At 37.8% G+C, this 19,094-nt stretch overlaps 1 protein-coding gene across 2 annotated transcripts in view; it reads left to right on the plus strand.

The window, feature by feature from the left end:
- The window catches only part of SLC7A14 (solute carrier family 7 member 14), a 302,417-nt gene extending 284,552 nt beyond the window's left edge, over window positions 1-17,865 (plus strand). For both annotated transcript variants that reach the window (XM_085635468.1, XM_085635469.1), the window contains one exon: window positions 5,834-17,865. In XM_085635468.1, the coding sequence (XP_085491594.1) occupies window positions 5,834-6,153 (320 nt within the window). In that variant the 3' untranslated portion in view covers window positions 6,154-17,865. The remainder of the gene's footprint in view (window positions 1-5,833) is intronic.
- Window positions 17,866-19,094: the final 1,229 nt, after the last annotated feature.

Here is a 19,094-nt window from a genome sequence, read left to right on the forward strand (position 1 = left end):
GGGAGAGAACTTATAGGATACACAAGTACGGCCATAAGGTTAGGAAAACAGAACCAATTTAGAGGCAGAGATATCAAGATTGCAGTGAGAACATAAAGCTGGCAGTTCTAGATTCATTGATCAAGACCTTCACAAAGCTAGGGCTCTGTTCAATGCTCTTCTTAACAATAGAGGCAGCCCAGAATCAGTTACATATCAGGCAGCCTTACTGTGAGGGGGGGGGAAATGGCTGATTGCTTGTTTTCAAAATGAAAGGAGCTAAAACACTGAACTGTATACACTATCTGAGATGTCTTGGAAAGGATCCACACCCCAGACCAAGGAATCGTTAACATTTTTGTACAGTTCTACTTTTCCCTGTAATAAGTGGAACCACGCAAATCTATAAAACATGACAATTAGTTGCCCAATGATCACTTTCTGGTGATTCCCTCAGAGGTACTGCAGGGACTAGAGGACCTAATAACAGAAAAGAAGGTGTGCCACTCCATTTCAATCCTGCCAGACAAAAAAGCACTGGGACTGGATGCATTTCTGAACAGCACAGTGATGGGTAACATGATCCAATCCATCTTCACACATTTGCCCAGGCCTCATAAGTAGCGCCAGTTGTGGGTCTCCTACAGGCCAATTGTCAACTGGAATTATGTGGTGAAAATATCCACTAAGAGTCTAACAATTAAGCTTAGCAAATCTCACTGATACTAGTTTCTCCATGTCAATCAAGCTTCATAAAGGAATGCCAGACTGAGAAGAACACCATCCTTGAATTAGACATTCTGGACAAGGCTAGTAGAGATAATACCTTTTTCACATATGTCTTTATTAATTTTAAGAATACAGTTACATTACGGAATGATATTAGGGCCAGACAACCCTGACGTATGCACCCCAATGCACCTCTGTAAGATCCACAGATGGAAAAATACAAATGTGGAAAAATAAACAACAGCAAAAAATGTAATTGTGAAAAATGTGACAGCTTAATATTGACTGCATTCCTCATTCCTATGGAGGATTTCAAGTGAGATGTGTGGAGCAACATGGGATATAGTATATTAGCCAAGTAACATATATGAGGCAGGCACTCTGGTTCAGAACAGAAAAATGCATCCCAATCCACAATGTTATCAATGTGTGTGTTACCATCACACTCAGGGTGGTCTCTCATCGAACTTGGGATCTACTGCAGATAGGCATCCCTCCCAGCCAGGAAGTGGATTAGCCCTCCCTATAATTGTGTCACCTTGGTATAGTGCATCTAATTCTGCAAGTATCCCAGTTTTCAAATCCCAGAGCCAGTATGATAATGGAGGAATTTCCAGGAGATGGCTATACATTGTTAAGCTTGAACCAGGGCCAAATCAATTAACTTATTCTGAGACTTATGTTTTTTGGTGCGCTTTGTAAGACCCAGTAAACAGTGTGTGGCCTCCTTAGCTATTTGTCTACCTAGTATGTCTAATGTGTGTGCCAGTATCCCATCCCAATAGCCACTGGTAGTTGGGTAGTCTCATGCCATATGAAGGAAACCGGCTGCCTCTGCGGAACAACGAAGGTAGGCATCCCTGGCCCCTTGGGCTATATGTTTGGGTGTTAGTTAAGTATAGTGTAAGTAATTAAATTGGACGTACTTAAATTTGGAATTGGTATAGATGTGTTTGCCCATACATAAACACTACTCCCACTGCCCGTCAGAAAGAACCCGCTCCAGCGTAGTCTCTCAGTGTGTATTTAATGCCTAAACAGTTGTCTCCCATAATAATGTATGGCTTGTGTAAAGGGAATTGACTGTACGTCTGGCCCGTTTATGTGTATAAAGTGTCTGCAGAAGGAGGGATATTGCAGGTTCATCATGTGTTCTATCCCAGATCAGATACAGCTGGCAGGTTAGAGCAGCATAGAGGAGGAAGGTCGCTAGTAGAGATAATAACTATACAACCCTTCCCTCCATAAATGCAGAGAAGGTGTTGATAAAGTAAATTGGTCCTTCCTTTCTCCATAAATCTCTGCAGAGGTCAGGCCACGGTCATCAAATGCTTTATATTCCTATTCCTGTTTCTCTGATTGCATTACTTTACCTAGGGCTACAAGACAAAGCTGTCCTCTCGCGTCAGTGATTTTTTCCCTCACAATTTAATCATTTGTTCAGAAGATTATGCCCAACCTCAGTAGCAAAGGTTTTCATACAACTTTTGGCTAGGTGAAATTAGTGCTGAGTGCAGAAAATGTCCTGTTCTTCCTGACCAGTGTAGTTCAGGCACTACTGAAACAACTACAGCTGTTTCATAATGTTTCAGTATTTAAGATCAGCCAGAAGTCCTGTGACATGGGTGTCAATTCAAAACAGGAAGGAACCAGTAAGGTACTTAGAAAATATGTTTCAAACTGGTCCCCCAGGAGAAAGGGGAACAGACCATCTGGACATTTTTCTTTGATTAATTATTTATCATGCCCACCTTCAGCCATCAGAGATGACAAAATCTTATATTGGCACCCGCCACCAAGCAACTTGGCCTTAACAGCTTTGTACCGAAACAAGGAATAAACGTGACCCTGCAAAGGAAAGAGGAGATAGGAAGAGAGTTGCAGGTAAGAAGATCTGAAACACAAGAAAATAATGAGATGAGCATTGACTGTGCTCTATATTGCCCATGGGCATTATTCAGAGGTTGGCAGACAGAATGCTAGCACCGGATATCCTGCACGCCGTATTGCAAATGCCGAATGGTTTAAAGCACTTGTAACACAGCAAACGGAACATCTGTCACGTTTGTGGCAGAGTATGTAGTCATCAAACTGTAAAAAGGTCCTAAGCTAGAAAAATCGTATGGGCACTGATATTTACCTTTTAATAACATGCTAAGTACACACCATATTAAACTGGGGCCAACAGTAAAATGAGGAGTGTGAAAACTCAAGGTTACATCAACCAATCTCTTTCTTTTAAAGCTTTTCTTACAATATTGCTCTTGCTTTGAGATAAAGAACTTAAGACTATACCACAACTATTTGTCACCTGCAGTGATTAGGTTTATCTTTCACAATGGTTAAAAACACCCTGTGGAATTCAAAGATTTTTCATTACAAAAAAAACCTGTTAACTCTGTTATCTTCACCTAATTGAAACAAACAATGTGTTTAGAATACAATAATAGCGAGCATTGAATGTGCTAAACAAAAAAGAAAACAGCTATTTTTTTGAGTCTTCTCTGTGATGGCTCAGTGTTTCAGCAAATAAAACTTTGTGCTCAATGGGTAATGACCATTGCTCAGTAATTGCCAAATCCTCGCTAAATTCACAGGCTGGAATTTCCCTGAAGGTCTGATCGGAAGCCTTCTTGAACCTTGGGTCTGTATTTGATAATGGCACTGTCAAAGGTATAGAGCAATGCTGCATAGCTTTTGAATAAGAGAAACATAAATTCCCACAGCTTTTACATTGGTTGAGCCAGGGAGTAGAGATACTATGAAGATGTAAGATTTTGTTCTTGTGTGTCTTACCATGAAATAGTATTTGCCATTTGTATAAAGTGCTAGAAAACAAATCCTTCCATTCACACATACAAGCGCAGAATTAAGAATATATCTAGGGAGTTACAGCATAACTTCCCTGAGATTGCATAGAGCAGTTAAATGTAGTATCGGCATACAATTCAAAGCGAATGCCTGTAGGCTAATGCTAAGAAAGTATCTGAAGTCAGTGAGTTTGGGGCAATATTTGGTGGTTCAGACGTGTGTTGGAGTAGGTGTAGGGACTCAGGTCTCCACTCTCATATGTGATTGATATATATCTCAATTAACACATTCTGGAAGGAGGTTCTGGCTTGCATAACCTTTCTCCGCTCATAGTTTTAGAAGATATAGATAAAGAAAACCCAGCTTTCATAATGACCTGTAAACCATATCTCGCAATTCTTGTTAGCTGCTAGATTGTCAATTGTCCGGAAGACGAGACCCACAGTCTCTCCTGCAGGCTTGTGATGGTATAAAATATTGCACATATATATGATAAAAATATTTCTGGTAATCATTTTAGACAAACTACCATGTTTTGTGAGAGTATGGTTCCTCTTTCTCACATTCCACAAAAGGCAGGACTCACCCTTGCATGTCCATCACCTCTACCGCTGGTCTGGGCAGTCAACATGGGCACTTGGATGGAGCTCAGGGTGGGCTTGAGAATAGCTCTCTCTGTTCCTTACTCCATTCTTGATGTGTTTCTCTTCTTGATGCCAAATTTTTAACTCTCTCAAGCCACTTTATTTTATTGAAGCAACACCACCCATACCGTGGCCAACCCTAATGGTCATTTATTGTGCAATTGTCTTACATGAGATTCAAAAACTTGAGCAATGTTTTTTTGTCTGTTATGAATTTTATTTTTGTTGTTCTTCTCTCTACTGGAATGTCTTGCTCTTTGAAAAATTCAAAACAACATTGTTTCGAAAATTATTTTAAATGAGATATATGAGAAGCAGAATGAAAAATCAAATAGTGGTTTAATAATGTGGATACCTGTCCAAAAGGCTACTATGAAAGGATATATGTAACTAGTTAGTAGGAGAAATAAGTCAAACAAAAACAATCTACTCGTCAGTATCACAGACTTTAATCAACTTTTAGAAAACCCAATTGCATACAGTTTCATTTATCATTCATCCATCCAAATTTCGACAAAAGAAAAAAAAAAGGAAATTATTATAAGTTTTAATGTCACAATAATTAAACAAAAATGTCCTGAATGCAACATTCATTACAAAAGTACAGCCTCTTTTAAGTAAGATTGTATAGAGCTTAGCATTTTTTTAAGGTTTTCCTCTGCAGTATTCAGACAGAGAATTCATATACTTTCATTGTCGCTGCTAGATTTCTAAATGCCTTTCTACATTATTCGGCTGGTTCAGTTGTGTATAATTTTAACGTTTTTTTTAACGTGGAAATTAAAAAAAAATATTCTCAGAGCAGGTGTATTCCACCAAACTGAGTGAATGGTTATTGCAGTTTCTAATAGAGTGCCCTCCTACTGTGGGCAACATATGCTTTTAGGCAGACCCTGAAAATAGCGCACGCTGGAAGTGTACGGTTGCACGTCATCTAAACAGATAGCTTGTAGTCTTTGAACATATATTATGATAAGGTTATTGTTTTTTGAGACAACCAACATATTGTAAAAAGTGTAGAATTCATGAGGTTTGGGGCAAAAAGTTTTGGTTCCAGTACTGCCCTTGCCCACAGATTCTGTGGAAGAAATTGTGTGACATAGGTTCTTGCAACAGAAGGATAATTGTACAGAATGGTCTCAAGTGTTGCATCATTTAGAAGTTAGTGCCTGATTTAGATTTTGACTGGCAGGGTTCACCATTGCAAATGCAAAGGAGTGCCCTGTCTTCCCAACCCTCAGTCTGCCAGCTCATTTTTAGATGTTCGGACATTGAGTATTCCATCAATGGAGCCCTTGTTAGCTCCGTAGATGGAATATGACCTCCAACAACTCAATGGAATAAGGTCCGTCAGAAGAACGACGTTGCAACATAATGCCTTTTTCTGCTGTCTATCTCTGCCAGGAAAAATCTAGTGATGAGAGACAGGAAAGCAGAATATGACTGACACACTCTTGGAGAGAACTCGTCTTGGGTCAAAGATAATGAAATGTTAGAGAGTTGGAGGCTTTAAAATCTGAATTTTTTAGAAATATGTTTGTCTTACAAAATCTCTACTCTTGCAGCATAACGAGATTTTTTATTAATTTAATGAAAAAGTTTTCATGATCTTTATGTTTAGAACTTATTGCAAGATTTAACATGCATCCTCTCTTTATTTTGCATCACAGGTTTACTTATTTACTTTGGATATGGAATGTGGAATAGCACACTAGAGATCAGGGCCAAAGAAGAGGTTCTTCATCAGAGTACCTACCAGCGATATGATGTGGATGATCCTTTCGCAGTGGAAGAGGGCTTTGACTATGTTGGAGAAGATGATAAACATCAGGATTGGGGTGAGCCTGAAGATAAAGGCTTCAATTACCAGCAAATGCCAGGTGAAAAAGAAAAGAATCGGACAAGTAGCAAATCAAAAAGCAAAGGGAAAAATAAACAGAACTCACATGCTTTGATCGCAAATGATGAGCTTGACTACTCACCTGAGTAGAAGTAATTTCATGTTATTTGTTGCTGACCTAAGATTTGGGCTAGAATTTGAAGGTTTCTTGGGCCTGTTAGTAGATCTATTTTCACTTACTTCAGAGAAGCGAATACCACCCAGCATTTATTCAATTCTGTGTATTCTTCAACACAGTTCTGTCAAGTGTTTAACTTGAAAACCACCGTAGCAGTTTTGCACACAACAACTACCTAACTAGGAACTAGGATGGCTCACTAAACACAACAGTGAAAGGCCACTGATATGAATGTTACTACTGATGTCTCCAGATGCAAGACTGGCAGTGGCTTGGTTTCCGATAAGCTCATTTTGGCAGCTTTGGCAGAAAGAATCCTATTAAAGATGTGCCAAACAGGTCGGGAATATAGCATGATAACATGCTTAGAGAGGCTCTGAGTAAAATCAGGATATAAAATGCCTGATAAGTAAACAAAGATGGAAACATTAATATGGGCGTTCCATATCAAGGTCTATGGTTTGAGATCAGGCATCTATGTTTCTTGAGTACTGGGGCTGAGCAAAGAAACAGCCAACGGGATCCTTTGAGTGAAACTTCACTTCAAGTAGGATGTTAGTGTAGGGTGCATGTGTTGCCATCTTGTGTATCAATTTCAGAAAAAAAGGAACACTAGTAGTAACTCACGTTTCTCAGTTGCTTTCACTTTTAAATGCTTGCTCTGTGTAATTGGTAGATGATAACCGATTGCCTCCTCAAGATTCCAGAAATATTCTGTACACTCATTCAGTTTGGAAGCACGTGAAGTATGCACATTAATGCAACATGAAGGTTCCTTGTCAAGGTAAACAAAATTATCACTTGTCAGGAAATTCCTGTCTTGCTGTGGAAAAATTATCAAAATGTTCCTGAAAGCACATGGGCTAGTGGCTCCAATTTTGTTTGACTCAGAGGGATTTCTAAATCCTTTGGACTTTCTCTGACGTTTAGTATGGTACATCTAGTAGGAGAGAGCACTTTGCAAATACCCCTAAAGTGTATATCTAGTCTGAAAAAGCAAAGACTCAGACTATGGGATGGTGGTATTTTATTTTGACACCTGTTCTGTTGAATTGTTGTAATTGATTTTTCAGTAACTCAAAGTACTCTATTATATGTGTTATTTATTTTAAATTATTATGTTTAGCTTCTCCTTCAATGTAGCACATTTTTTGAACTTCAACAATCTTTAAATGAGCTTCAGTGAATTGTTTAGGTTGGAGCATATAGTAGATTTGGTTGCAACATGTGTACTTTATTGTTAACTGGCTAAGGGAGGGCACAATTTGTGAGTAGGAACACTTGCACAGACTTGAAGAGGCCCCTTTGGGTTCCTTTTGAAAGCGCTCTGACCTTATGTTGCTGGCACTACGTGACACGTTCCTAGTGAGATAATCTAAAATAAATATCAACTGCAGATTATGGAAATTGTCAAAGGTTCTAATAGGCTTCTTTTCCTGCATGTATTGTTTGGGCATTGTGTTTGTAACTGGGAAATGGTTGCTACTGCTCTGTTCAGTCCTCAGTGTGTAAAAGCTACATTGGAATAGACATATTTTACTTGTTCTGGGCCATATTTATTATGTTGAATCTTTTCCTAGCAGTTTATATTTCTTTATTACTATTATAACTTTCCAGTTGTGTGAAATGATATGCAGGAGGCAATCCTGTGCCAGCCTCATAATTCTGTTGACATGGCCAATGCTGGATATCTGTTTAGGGACAAAACATCTGATGTAATGAGTAGGTACTTCTTTAGTGCACAGTATCCCTCTAGATCATGCTACATTGAAACTGTAACACCTTATAGTTTTCAATTCCATACTTAATGGAGCAGTCATTGAATGCATAATAATGAGGAAACCACTTCCCATGGCACGATAATTCAGTATAAAAAAGCATCATCCATAAATGACTATGGTCATAAACTCATAAAAGCACAGACTAGTCACAGCGTCCATTACGTTTATTTTTTTCAAAATGATAGCACTTTCCTAGTTATGAAATGGATGATCCGTTAGTTCGTAAAAAATCCTCAATCAACCTTTGCCTAGCTAATCTCAATTCAATCATTATTTCAGACCTCTAGCAGGGTATATTTGTTGATAACTCATAGTCATCTTCACTTTTAATACTGTCTCAGGACACCGCACAAAAAAGTTATAGGGTCCCCTTGAGACAGTTTTCACTTCTTCACATATAATTTTCTTTGTTTGCACTCTGCCCTCACCCACTGAGTCCTTTGCCCCCTCTATAGAAAACACTTCAGCTCCTCTTCCATTTTGGAGAGTTGTAGCCCACACCTGGGACCTTGCAGCACCGGTGTGAGGAGGGAGCCCCATGATGAAGCATGTCACCTTCGGGTGAGTGAGGGTTCTCGTCCATAAAAAAAGAAAGATTTCTCCTTATCCTCAACAAGACACATAACCTTCTGATTTATGAATTCTTACAGTAGTTTTAGGAGTTTTCCTTTGTAATTTTTCCCTATGTCACTAATTATGTCACAACTTTTTTGAGAACATACTTTTTGTGAGTTACAAGTCCTCAAACATCATCATAAAAATCAAGATTTGTAAACTTTGTCAGCCATTCAAAATGGATCATGTAATTCAATAGGAACTCATTTAACTCACTCAGAAATTTGTGTATGGAGGTAGTAACTAGTACCTGCGAATCATCTCCTAATTGAATTGGTGTTACTACGTCTGCTAAAATCTATTAATTTCACTGTGAATATTCTTCCTTCTTTTCATTATTTTGAATGACCATATATTCTCAAATTTTCTGTAGTTGAGAAATATACCCATCAAACAACTTCCAATCAAAAACTGTCCCTGTGTGTATCAAAGACTGTCCATCACTCTTTTAATCTTCTTTAGCCTAAATTAAAAACTCCATATACAATTATGAACTATTGTAATCCTTAACCAGGTAATAACTGTTTTCCATTACAGTAGTATTTATTATACATGGTTTTCTACATTTCCAGTACACTTAATTAGGTATTTGTGAAATGGTAAAATTGCCTCCGACCTTTTTTTATGCCTGGTTCAAAGCATGATGAAAGATGCATTTGTGTTCAGCTTGCTGTCCTCGAGTCTTCCATTGTCCTGATCATGCACCTAGCTAATGGAGTAAAAAGTAATTGTTTTTTGCTAAATCACATAGAGTATTAGTGACGGTTCAGTATTTGAACTCTGTAACACTGACTGTAAACCAGCACTAATTTCAGGTACATGCTCCTCCCTCTCTGACTATGTTTTGGGTCTCTTCCAAAACCAACGCAATCGAAGAATTTCTTCTCGAACTCTTGCCTAAAATGTCTGGATGAAGTTATCCCTTTCTTCTGGCCTATGAAACACATAAGAATCTCATAACAGCACAAAAATGAATAATCTAATAATCTGATTTAATGAAAATACATGATTTGGATGACAAATTAATGAGGTGTTTAAGTTTACCAATTTCTAACTAATACTTCTGAGTGTGTTGCTTCCTCTTCTCCAAGAAAGACGATGCATTGAACTAACTAAGGCGTGAAGTTATTTTAGAATCAGTTGTTGCCATGATGTTTATGCTTGAGCCCCTAAGTAAGAGAATATAAAATTACATAGATTGAACAACTAAATAGCCAGCCACAGTTCTAACTTTAAAAAATCAATTCACATCTCCCAGTTTGCAAGGAACGTCTCTGACTGCCAGTGACAGGGGATAACATTCATGTTACTTCGAACCACATTCAACGATTAGAGGAGTCTAGGTGCACAATATCTTCAGGCTCTATTTTCTTCCTAAATCAGAAACCACTACTTAATATCCAGAAAGGTAAACATGTTCAGCCAATCCAGTTTCACTCACAAGACAAACATAGTGACGTAAATCTGGGTGCCAGGTGAATATCTATATCATTCTCTGCAATCAGATATAGGATAGATTTAGTGCTTCCCACAATGAAAAAAAATGAATGCTGTGTCCCTTCATGTAAAACAAATAGGACTAATCGCTCACTCAGAAAATAGACTGGGACCCTTGTAATGCTGGATCACTTCAGGTAAACTATGACCATGAATTGACCTCTTGGTAAATAAATACATAAATATATAATGTATAGACAAATAAATAAAAATAAGACCAGTCTCGTGTATGTACCCTTTAGTTAGATGTTTTCAGCCTGTATGCTGTGAGATGCAAAGCAGATTTGCAGTCTACGAAAACTCAAGCTCAAAAAAACAAACATGTTAATTCTATAAACAATACTTTTTCTAAAATATACCTTTCTGCAAGCAGTCACTATTTCCCTATTCATTCCCTTCTTAAGTATCGTATATAGTTTATTGTGGCTAGGAATGTTCACTATCTATAACAGAACCGAATATGCTGCGAGAAAGACCATTTGAATGTGTTGGATATTATGGTGTTTTTGTTATGCCACATTTTTCTTTTTTATTTGACAATTCTCTTTTTTTTTGCCTATTGTTTCAATTACTCTTTTTTTTTATAAATCCCTGAATTTACAATTTTTATTTATTTAATGGGTGTTTTACATGTTTTGGAAGTGAAGAACATCAATATACCAACCAAGGAAATATATTACAATTGATATTAAAGGCAAATTAGAAAACAAATGTGTGAAAGAATTACTGGCTCTTAGTTTAAAAGCTTTGGATATGCACCATTGTCTAAATGTTTTTTTATTTATTTACTTTTATGTGCTTGGTAGAATAAAGTTTTTGAATTCTAAAAGTTATGTGGTGCTAGCTAGGACGGTTATTGAAATTGCAGTGCCTTCTTTTCAATAGAAGAAATTTAATATCCAATGCAGGCTAGATCAGGAAGTCAGTGGAGGGAGCAACACAGTCTGACTTCCTTGCTTTGAAGAGCTAAGCACACAGCACAATGGACAACGAGTTTTAGTTCACCAACAAAGTATTGGCTAACTTATAAGGAAAGATAGTTTCTCCATCTAGATGGGTTGTCTATGGAGCTTGCACTGCTGCGTGTAGTAGGCAGAATGCATAATGTCAGAATTTTTGGAGTAGATGTAGTTGGGGAAAAGCAGATTTAGGTATGTAAGAGATGTCATTCTTTAATAACTTGGAGAGATAAGGATTTTACTGGAAATATCATGAAAGAGTGGAACTCAAGAGGCGAGATTCTGATTGCAAGTTTTGATCATGAATGTGGTTTTTTTATGTCTTGAAGAATACGTCGGATTTCTATTGGTTTTGTTTTGTCCTAAAAGAGTGTGTTTCTCAAATAGAGATGAGATCATCTTCTTATTTAAGAATTGATTTTGCCTATAGTAGTTCTATTTAGAAATGAAGCAACATAAGAAACATGGGTGATATAATTACATCCTGAGATGGGAGGAATGGAGGGTGGGGCAACCCTGATCAACTGGAGAATTTAAAATATTCCTCAGTCAATGAAGAAAAACATTGCAGTCCCTCCTTGATAAACACAGAAGTCAGGAATGTCTTATAGAAAACTACACTGCATGAAGGTTAGAGCAAAAAGTTTGAGCTATCAGGACATTGACAGCTTCACTCACTACCAGAGTTCCTAATTGCTGCATCAAACTCTTACTATATTAGTAAGGGAGCTTCTAGTTGTTGTTGTTGTGTATTAGGACCTCTATCAAAACTGTCTCTACAAAGATCTTACTGTTTTGTGTAATTCTGAAGGTCTTACTTATGTTGATGAGGACATTGAAGCAATTTTGCTAATTGGGCAATTTAAATGTAAACTTTGATGTATGTCTTTGAAGAAAGGAATTGTGTATTTGGAGGATAGGCTTACCGCGGAGATTTGTAATTCATGTAATCCTTTTGCAGGTGGAAATATGGTTACTATCTACATAAGAGGCACACTTGAGCTTTTTAATTGCATTTCTAGGATCAGGGATATCAAACGTGTCAAATATTGCTATTTGTTCATTCTCCATGTTCAGTATGCTTTGGGAAATACTTAAGCATATAGAGTAATACGTGAAATCTGCATGGACATTAGCTGTAGTTCCTGAAAGTGTTTAGCCTTTGCGGTGGAGACTTTAGAGTGGTGGAAGGGGTAAAAATATGAGTCTGAATTAGGACGCTTTTTAATTTATGTTCATTACTGTATGCCTTTAGTTCTGATATTTCTAATTAAGATTGAGATACACCAGTCTTTTTTCTCAAATCATTTTTTTGTGTTTTTTGAGGGATGGGTGGTCTTTAATAAGTCCTATTTAAGGGGAGCCTACTCCGTGAAGTCTTTGGTTTTTCTAAAGAAATAGTTGGTGAAGTCATTTCATCAAGAGATGGCATTCGTTCATGTTTTCTTAAAGTGTGTGCAGGTCTCTTTGACACTGTTGTCCATGAGCACTGACAGATATGCATGAGACCTCTAGAAGGTGATGGATTTTTAGTTTATAGCAGTTTAATGTAAAAAGATAAAATTGTCATACATTATATGTGTGTTATATCAGGATTTTGGCATTTTCTTTCCTGCGTGTTGGAAGCAAATGATGTTGTAGAATGTCTAAGGAAAGGCAGCTATATTTTTAAGAAGTTGTCTTTATATTTTAAGGTGGTTCCAGTGCATATGGAAATCACTTATTAGAGCATTGAGCAATTCCTGGTGTCACTAGTTTCCAGATGTCTGTAAATTAGATGTTGAGAGACTTCTTATTTGGTGGCTGTGACTACAAGTGATATGGAAAGAAGTTAGAAGAAGGTGGAGAATGAAATGGCTTAGCACATGCCATTTCAAACTGCTCTATAAATAACTGTTAGGTCCACACCACTTTTTTGCAAATTTATATGAATGGTAGATTTTGTAATATCAGGGGACAAGAATTTCGCAGAGATGTTATCAACATAAATGAAGTGTGCACACACACACACACACACACACACACACACACACACACACACACACACACACCTATATATGGATAGATGGATGTAGATAAAGGTATAGTAGATATGCAGCTATAGATATATACATACATATATAAATGTGTGTGTATATAAAGATATGTATATATATATATGTGTGATTGTGGAAAATTACAACATGGTTCTCTGTAATGCTTACCTAACAGCAAGCAAGGATTGTCACTGTCTCACCCATTACTCACTGGTGAAATGCATCTGATCAAAATGTGGAAGAAGCTGTATCTTTATAAAAGTAGGCAAGGAATTATAAATACAAGGTCATCAAAAAGCAAAGGGGGTAGTAGTGTTTTGGCTTGAAAATGGAGAGATTAGCAACTTCTATATTTGTACTAAAGTTTGATAACATAGCACAACGTTTTAAAGGTTTTATATATATACTATATATGTCATACATGACTACCTATCCAGAGACTGTTACATTCCCTGTTTTTTTTTCTACAACCCTCCACTGTCTTTTTGGCAACACTATGGTACGAAATGCATCCAAAAATGAAGCATAATGCCAAATATTGCATTGTTCTAGACAATGAGCAGAAGGTACCTTTGTTTTCGGTTTTAGAGATTTGTAGTAGTAGCTGCTCTGCCTTTCATAGCAATTGCTTTCCTCTATATAAACACCCTCATGTCCGCACAAACACAGATGCTTTTTGGTTCATTATTTCCCATTTTTGCACTTTAATGGACCAATGGGAGCTTCAGATCTTCAGTGATGTTGCTGAGCTCACCACGAGGTTCCCAGTGCTTATGCTCATTGTTGTCCCAACACTCCAAAAATAAACTAGCAAATAAAAGTATTTTTAGTGTCTTCCTAAAATCTGAGGGGGTCATCTATACTCGTGAGAGATGGTCTACTTGGCCACCCTGTCAACAAAGGACCTCTCGTCTGCCTTCTCAATGAAGGACCATTCACTGAATTGAGATATCCCCGTTTGCCTAGCGGACGCTGTTTTGACAAAATAACTTCTACTCTCCCTGCACTCTTGTCAAAACTGAATGCCAACTGACCACTAATGGGCAGATTTACAAGCCCCTTGCGCCAGTTTTGTGTCATTTTTAACATGGGAAAAGTGACGCAAAAATGGCCATTCCCATCAATCACATCTTCAGGACCTATCTGCTTTTACATTGATAAGAGAGGAGGAATCCACATTATGCAAAAAGAATTCTCGTATAGTTCCCAACTAGTGGTTAGCAGTTAATACATTTTTTCTTGCATAATACTTAGGTCCATATAGATAATTTCCCATGTTTATTTGAATAGGACTCTACTATCGAGTGCGTGAAAGTGATCAATTACATATGTATTTATTTTCCTTATTTAAAGTAGATGAATGCTTTATTATATTTCTCAGAAGGGATGATATAGGGTTATGCAAATCAATAAAATAAGTAAGAATGAGAGGGATTGGATTACTTCTGTACGCATGACTATGGATGCAAACATTCACTACTGAAGCAACAGTTCTGTTTGAAGATACACTTAAAACCACAAAAATAGCATGCCTAGTTAAAATGCAGGCAATCCCTTATACTATATAAAATTGATGAAAAAAGTGGCTTCTGTAGAGATTTATAGCCAAGTGGATGTACTTAAAGAAAAGTAAAACACTGTTTAGTTTATTTCAAGCCATAGAAACTGTGAGGTATATTCTGCGATTCCAATCAATTTCAGTTTTGAGGAATCTACTGGATGGTACAACTGATCAGGCCGTGTTATGTTTTGTAGATTTGTACAGCACAGCTTATGACCTGTGAGGGTATCCAGGCGCTGGAGCAGGAGTGTGGGCCACATGGAGGTCCTAGTTGAACAGCCAGGTCTTGTGTTTTGTGTGGAAATTGAGAAGTGGAGTGGCAGTCCTGATGGGTTGTGGAAGTTCATTCCAGTGTTTGGCAGCAATGAAGGAGAAAGTGAGCCCTCTTGTCTTGCTTTTGTGGATGTGGGGGGTTCATGTGAGGGAGACAGAGGTGGAGAGTAGCTGTCTGGAGGGTTAGAAGAGTTGGAGTTGGTCATTGAGGTACGCTGGTTGTGTGTTGTGGAGGGCATTGTAGATGTGGATGAGCAGCTTGAATTTGTAACATTTGTGGACGGGTAGCCAGTGTAGCTCAGTGATGTAGGGAGAGATATGAGCACTTCTGGGGATGTCTAGGATGAGTCAGGTGGTGGTACTTTGGGTGGTCTTGAGTTTTTGCGTCACTTGGTTGGAGATGATGACGTAGTGTGTGTTGCCATAGTCTAATTTGCTTGTGATGAAGGCCTGGGTGACTGTACATCTTGTATGTGTGGGGAGTCATTTGAAGATCTCGCAAAGCATTCTGAGGATGTGGCAACAGGATGCGATCAACACATTGACATGTTTGTTCATCCTGAGTTTGTTGTCAAAGTGTTGTGGTTTTTGGCATGGTAAGTGGTGGTAAGCATGGAACCAAGGTGGAGTGGCCACCAGGAGGAGTCCCAGGAGGAGCTCTTACTTCCGCAGATCAGGATTTAAATTTTATCTATGATGAGTTTTGAGACAGTTCTCTCGAAGCCAGTTGGGCACGTTAAACTAGCAGGTGGTGAAGTTGGTCCTGGTGGTGGTGTTCGAGTTGGTGAGGGAGAGGATGAGCTGAGTGTACTCAGCATAGGAGACAGTGTTTATGCCGTGGGTTCTTATGACGGCAATGAGAGGTGCCTTAGAATTGTATACTGATCCCAATGTTAAAAGGTATGTCTGTCATCCTCCACAAACTGGCAATATGTTCATTAGATTAGTGTGGGCTGCAAGTCTGCCCTTACATTTCAAAGTTCGTGTGGTATAATACCATAAAAATGTATCCGCACACTTCTTTGTACAGTGTACATGGTGTTAAAAATATGTATCTCTACCTCACAAAAGCCTTTATATATTAGCGTGGCTATACCAGAGCTCTAGGAGTATGGATACGTCTTGAAGTTAAGTGCAGACATTGTAGGGGAGTTAACAGAGTACTAATTCATTCTCTGGAATACTGAGTGTGGGCCTATCAAAATGATTGCTGAGAATGCAGTGGTATAGAACTGCTCTGAAATATTTTTTGAAACATGACTCATTTCTAGGTGAGGCATTGGGCAGATGAGGAACTGCGGGGGGTTAAGGAAGGGGAAAGGAAGTGATATATGAGGTGACCATGTCTGTCCTAATAATATTTGGTCTCATTATAAAGTACCAGCAACCATTCCTGCCCTCATTTAGTGTCCTCATTGCCATCTAGGCATCATCATCAGCCAGTATAAAATAAAACATTCACTGCGGTCCGTAATACCATATTCAAGCTCTGTAATTGTAATCCTAATCTACAGGATCAGCATGAATAGCTTTGCCTTCTTCTGCAAATTCATCTCATCTTTCTAAATTAATCTGAAAAGCAAAGTCATGTCAAGTAATTTTCAGGGGCCAATTTGGGACTTCAATATGACACATCTAAATAGAAATTATGGAGAACAAAATCCAGACAAGCACTGCTGTGATCATTTCCTTCCGTGATGTCATACTGCTAGTCATATTGACTGGCAAAGTTATAGCTTTCTGTTTAAATCTCTGTTCTACCCTTTCACTATCCAGTTGTATTGATTCTTGTTTTTTATGTTCTACCCCTCATTTGACCTTAGACAGCCCATTGAGCGCACGATCCTTCTGTATGTAATAGGTTCTTAATTCATAGCTAGTTGAATATACATTATCAGTTCTGGTTGAAGGTCTGCTTTTAGGCAAATTTCAACATATGAGCCCATTCAAAGTTAGAAAAAACAGTTCCAAAATGTATTTATTTGTTTCAGGCCAAAACAAAGGCAAAACAAGGCCCAGTTTGGTAACCCTGTATAATGCAGTTAAATAATGACTAATGCTAAAAATAAATCATTGAAGTGGATGAGTGAATAAGCAGCTGATAGGCCACTGATGAGTATGTTCACTGTTGGTAAATAGACACATTCTGAATAAATGTAATCTAATTTGATGAAAAGAGTGATTTATAGCTTGTGTACTGTTAAAAACATCTAGTTGTCTCCATCTAGTTGTCTCAAAATTATTTGGAGATCCTGTATTCATCTGTTAGGGTGGAAGAGAATGAACCCTGGTTTGACAACAAAACAGCTTGTAAATGATCTCAAACTATTACCCTTTATTTGTTCTTTGAGCAGTATATTGCATTTTGAAGATGCTCGTTTTTGATGTTGATTCTCTGCAGGTTTGGTCTTCAATTAATGTACTTGTTTATGTTTGTTTTCTTTGTGTGATTTTGAATCCCATTGGTGCACTATGCAATGGGGCCCTGTGGTGTATCATAATGAAAGAAAAATATGCAGATATATAATGAAGTAAACTTTAGTTTGAAATGATTGTGTTGTTGACAATATGTTCACTTTTGAAAGACACACCCCTTTACAAAAATGTGTATATTTTAATAACTGTAAAAAGCTTTACTGTGTGCCTTTACTATTAAAAGTTGATTTGTATTGCAACCCAGAAAACAAAAAAAGAGTGTCTTTGTACAAATATCTACAGTAAAAACAGGTTCAAAATGAAAGAATAAACCAAAAAATACTATTTTCCCACATAAGTGTTAGAAATATCTGTACTGCAAAGATTGTTTTTCAATGTTTAAGTGAAGTCTGCATAAAAAAGAGATTTGCCTTAAATGCTTCAAACTTCCTTTACAGCAGTACTATTTAAATGGTCTGGTTGGATGTTAACTAAATCATTGTGAAAAAATAAACCAGGTTACACAATAAAGAAATGTACAAAATTTCTATCAGTGGATTTTTACACTTTCTTGTGTTTACATATCTTGCCCAGCAGCTGCGGCAATAATATTCAACCTTTCCATGAAGGAGCATTGAATCTTGTGCCCAGAATGCAGCACTGCACGAAAATCTACAGCACTTTCCTTGTGTAAACATGAAGAAAGTTTGCAGCACCAAATTTACAGCTAGTTGCACATTGACTAATTCATCTGCTGCACTACGAACGCCATTTGAGAGTGGCACAGACTTCTTTGCAAGTATATATGTAGAAAAACAACCACGGATAAGCCATGTAAAATATATGCTTGATAACTTTATTTCGGTCAAAAGACCATAAAAAGTACAAATAGACATATCATCAATTACATTAATACAAATCGAGTAATAAAACAATAAATAACATTTTCAAGTTAAAAGCTTTAAGAAACAGGATTAAACTTTTAAGTCATCAAGATAAGGGTAATTAAGTTAAAAAAGTTTTCCTCCAACGCCACATGCCGTAAAGATAGCGAGATACAGCAAAAACAATAAGAGGATCAGTATCATAAGTTAGAGTCCTGCAAGCCTGTTTAAAATGGCGGAAGCCCAGATTCCTACAAATGGGAATCAGCCAGCTTTTCCTGATTGTATAATAGGCAGGACAAAAGAACAACACATGTTCGACAGACTCAGTTTTGTAGTTACAAGCAGGACAGCTTTCCAGGTTTCGTGCCTGCCACTTGGATGAAGAAAAACCTGATCGGTAAAGTGCCATACCTTAATTGAAGGTACAATTTGCGGGCAAGTGGGGGTTCTATTTGATCTATGAATTTCTCTAGTTTGGAGTCCTGTTTAACCAAGAGGAATTCTAGGGTTAATCTACCTATCGCTAAAGAGCTCGAATGTAGGGAAGAATTTTTCGAGGACACCAAAGAGAGAATGTCCTTCTTTGGGATCCCAGGACAGCTTGCCTCCGGGTTTACCCACATTTCCGGGAGTCCTAGTTGAAAGCAGACTGCATTAATATGCAGAAGCCAAGGAATTTTTTTAAATTTAAGTGCAGGCCAAATCTCTACAAATTCTAATTTAAACGAAGACAGTTCAGGCACTGACCACAGCCTTTTCCAGTACAAGATAGGCCTTGCACTAATAGTCTCCTCTATTGGGACTAGCCCGAGATCGAGCATAAGAGGGATCGACGGTGTGCTGGAGGGAAGTCCAAGAAGAGATCTTAAAAAAAATAGCTCAGCCCCTG

The sequence above is a fragment of the Triturus cristatus genome, chromosome 11 (assembly GCF_964204655.1).
Source record: "Triturus cristatus chromosome 11, aTriCri1.1, whole genome shotgun sequence".
In the NCBI taxonomy this organism is placed as follows: domain Eukaryota; kingdom Metazoa; phylum Chordata; class Amphibia; order Caudata; family Salamandridae; genus Triturus; species Triturus cristatus.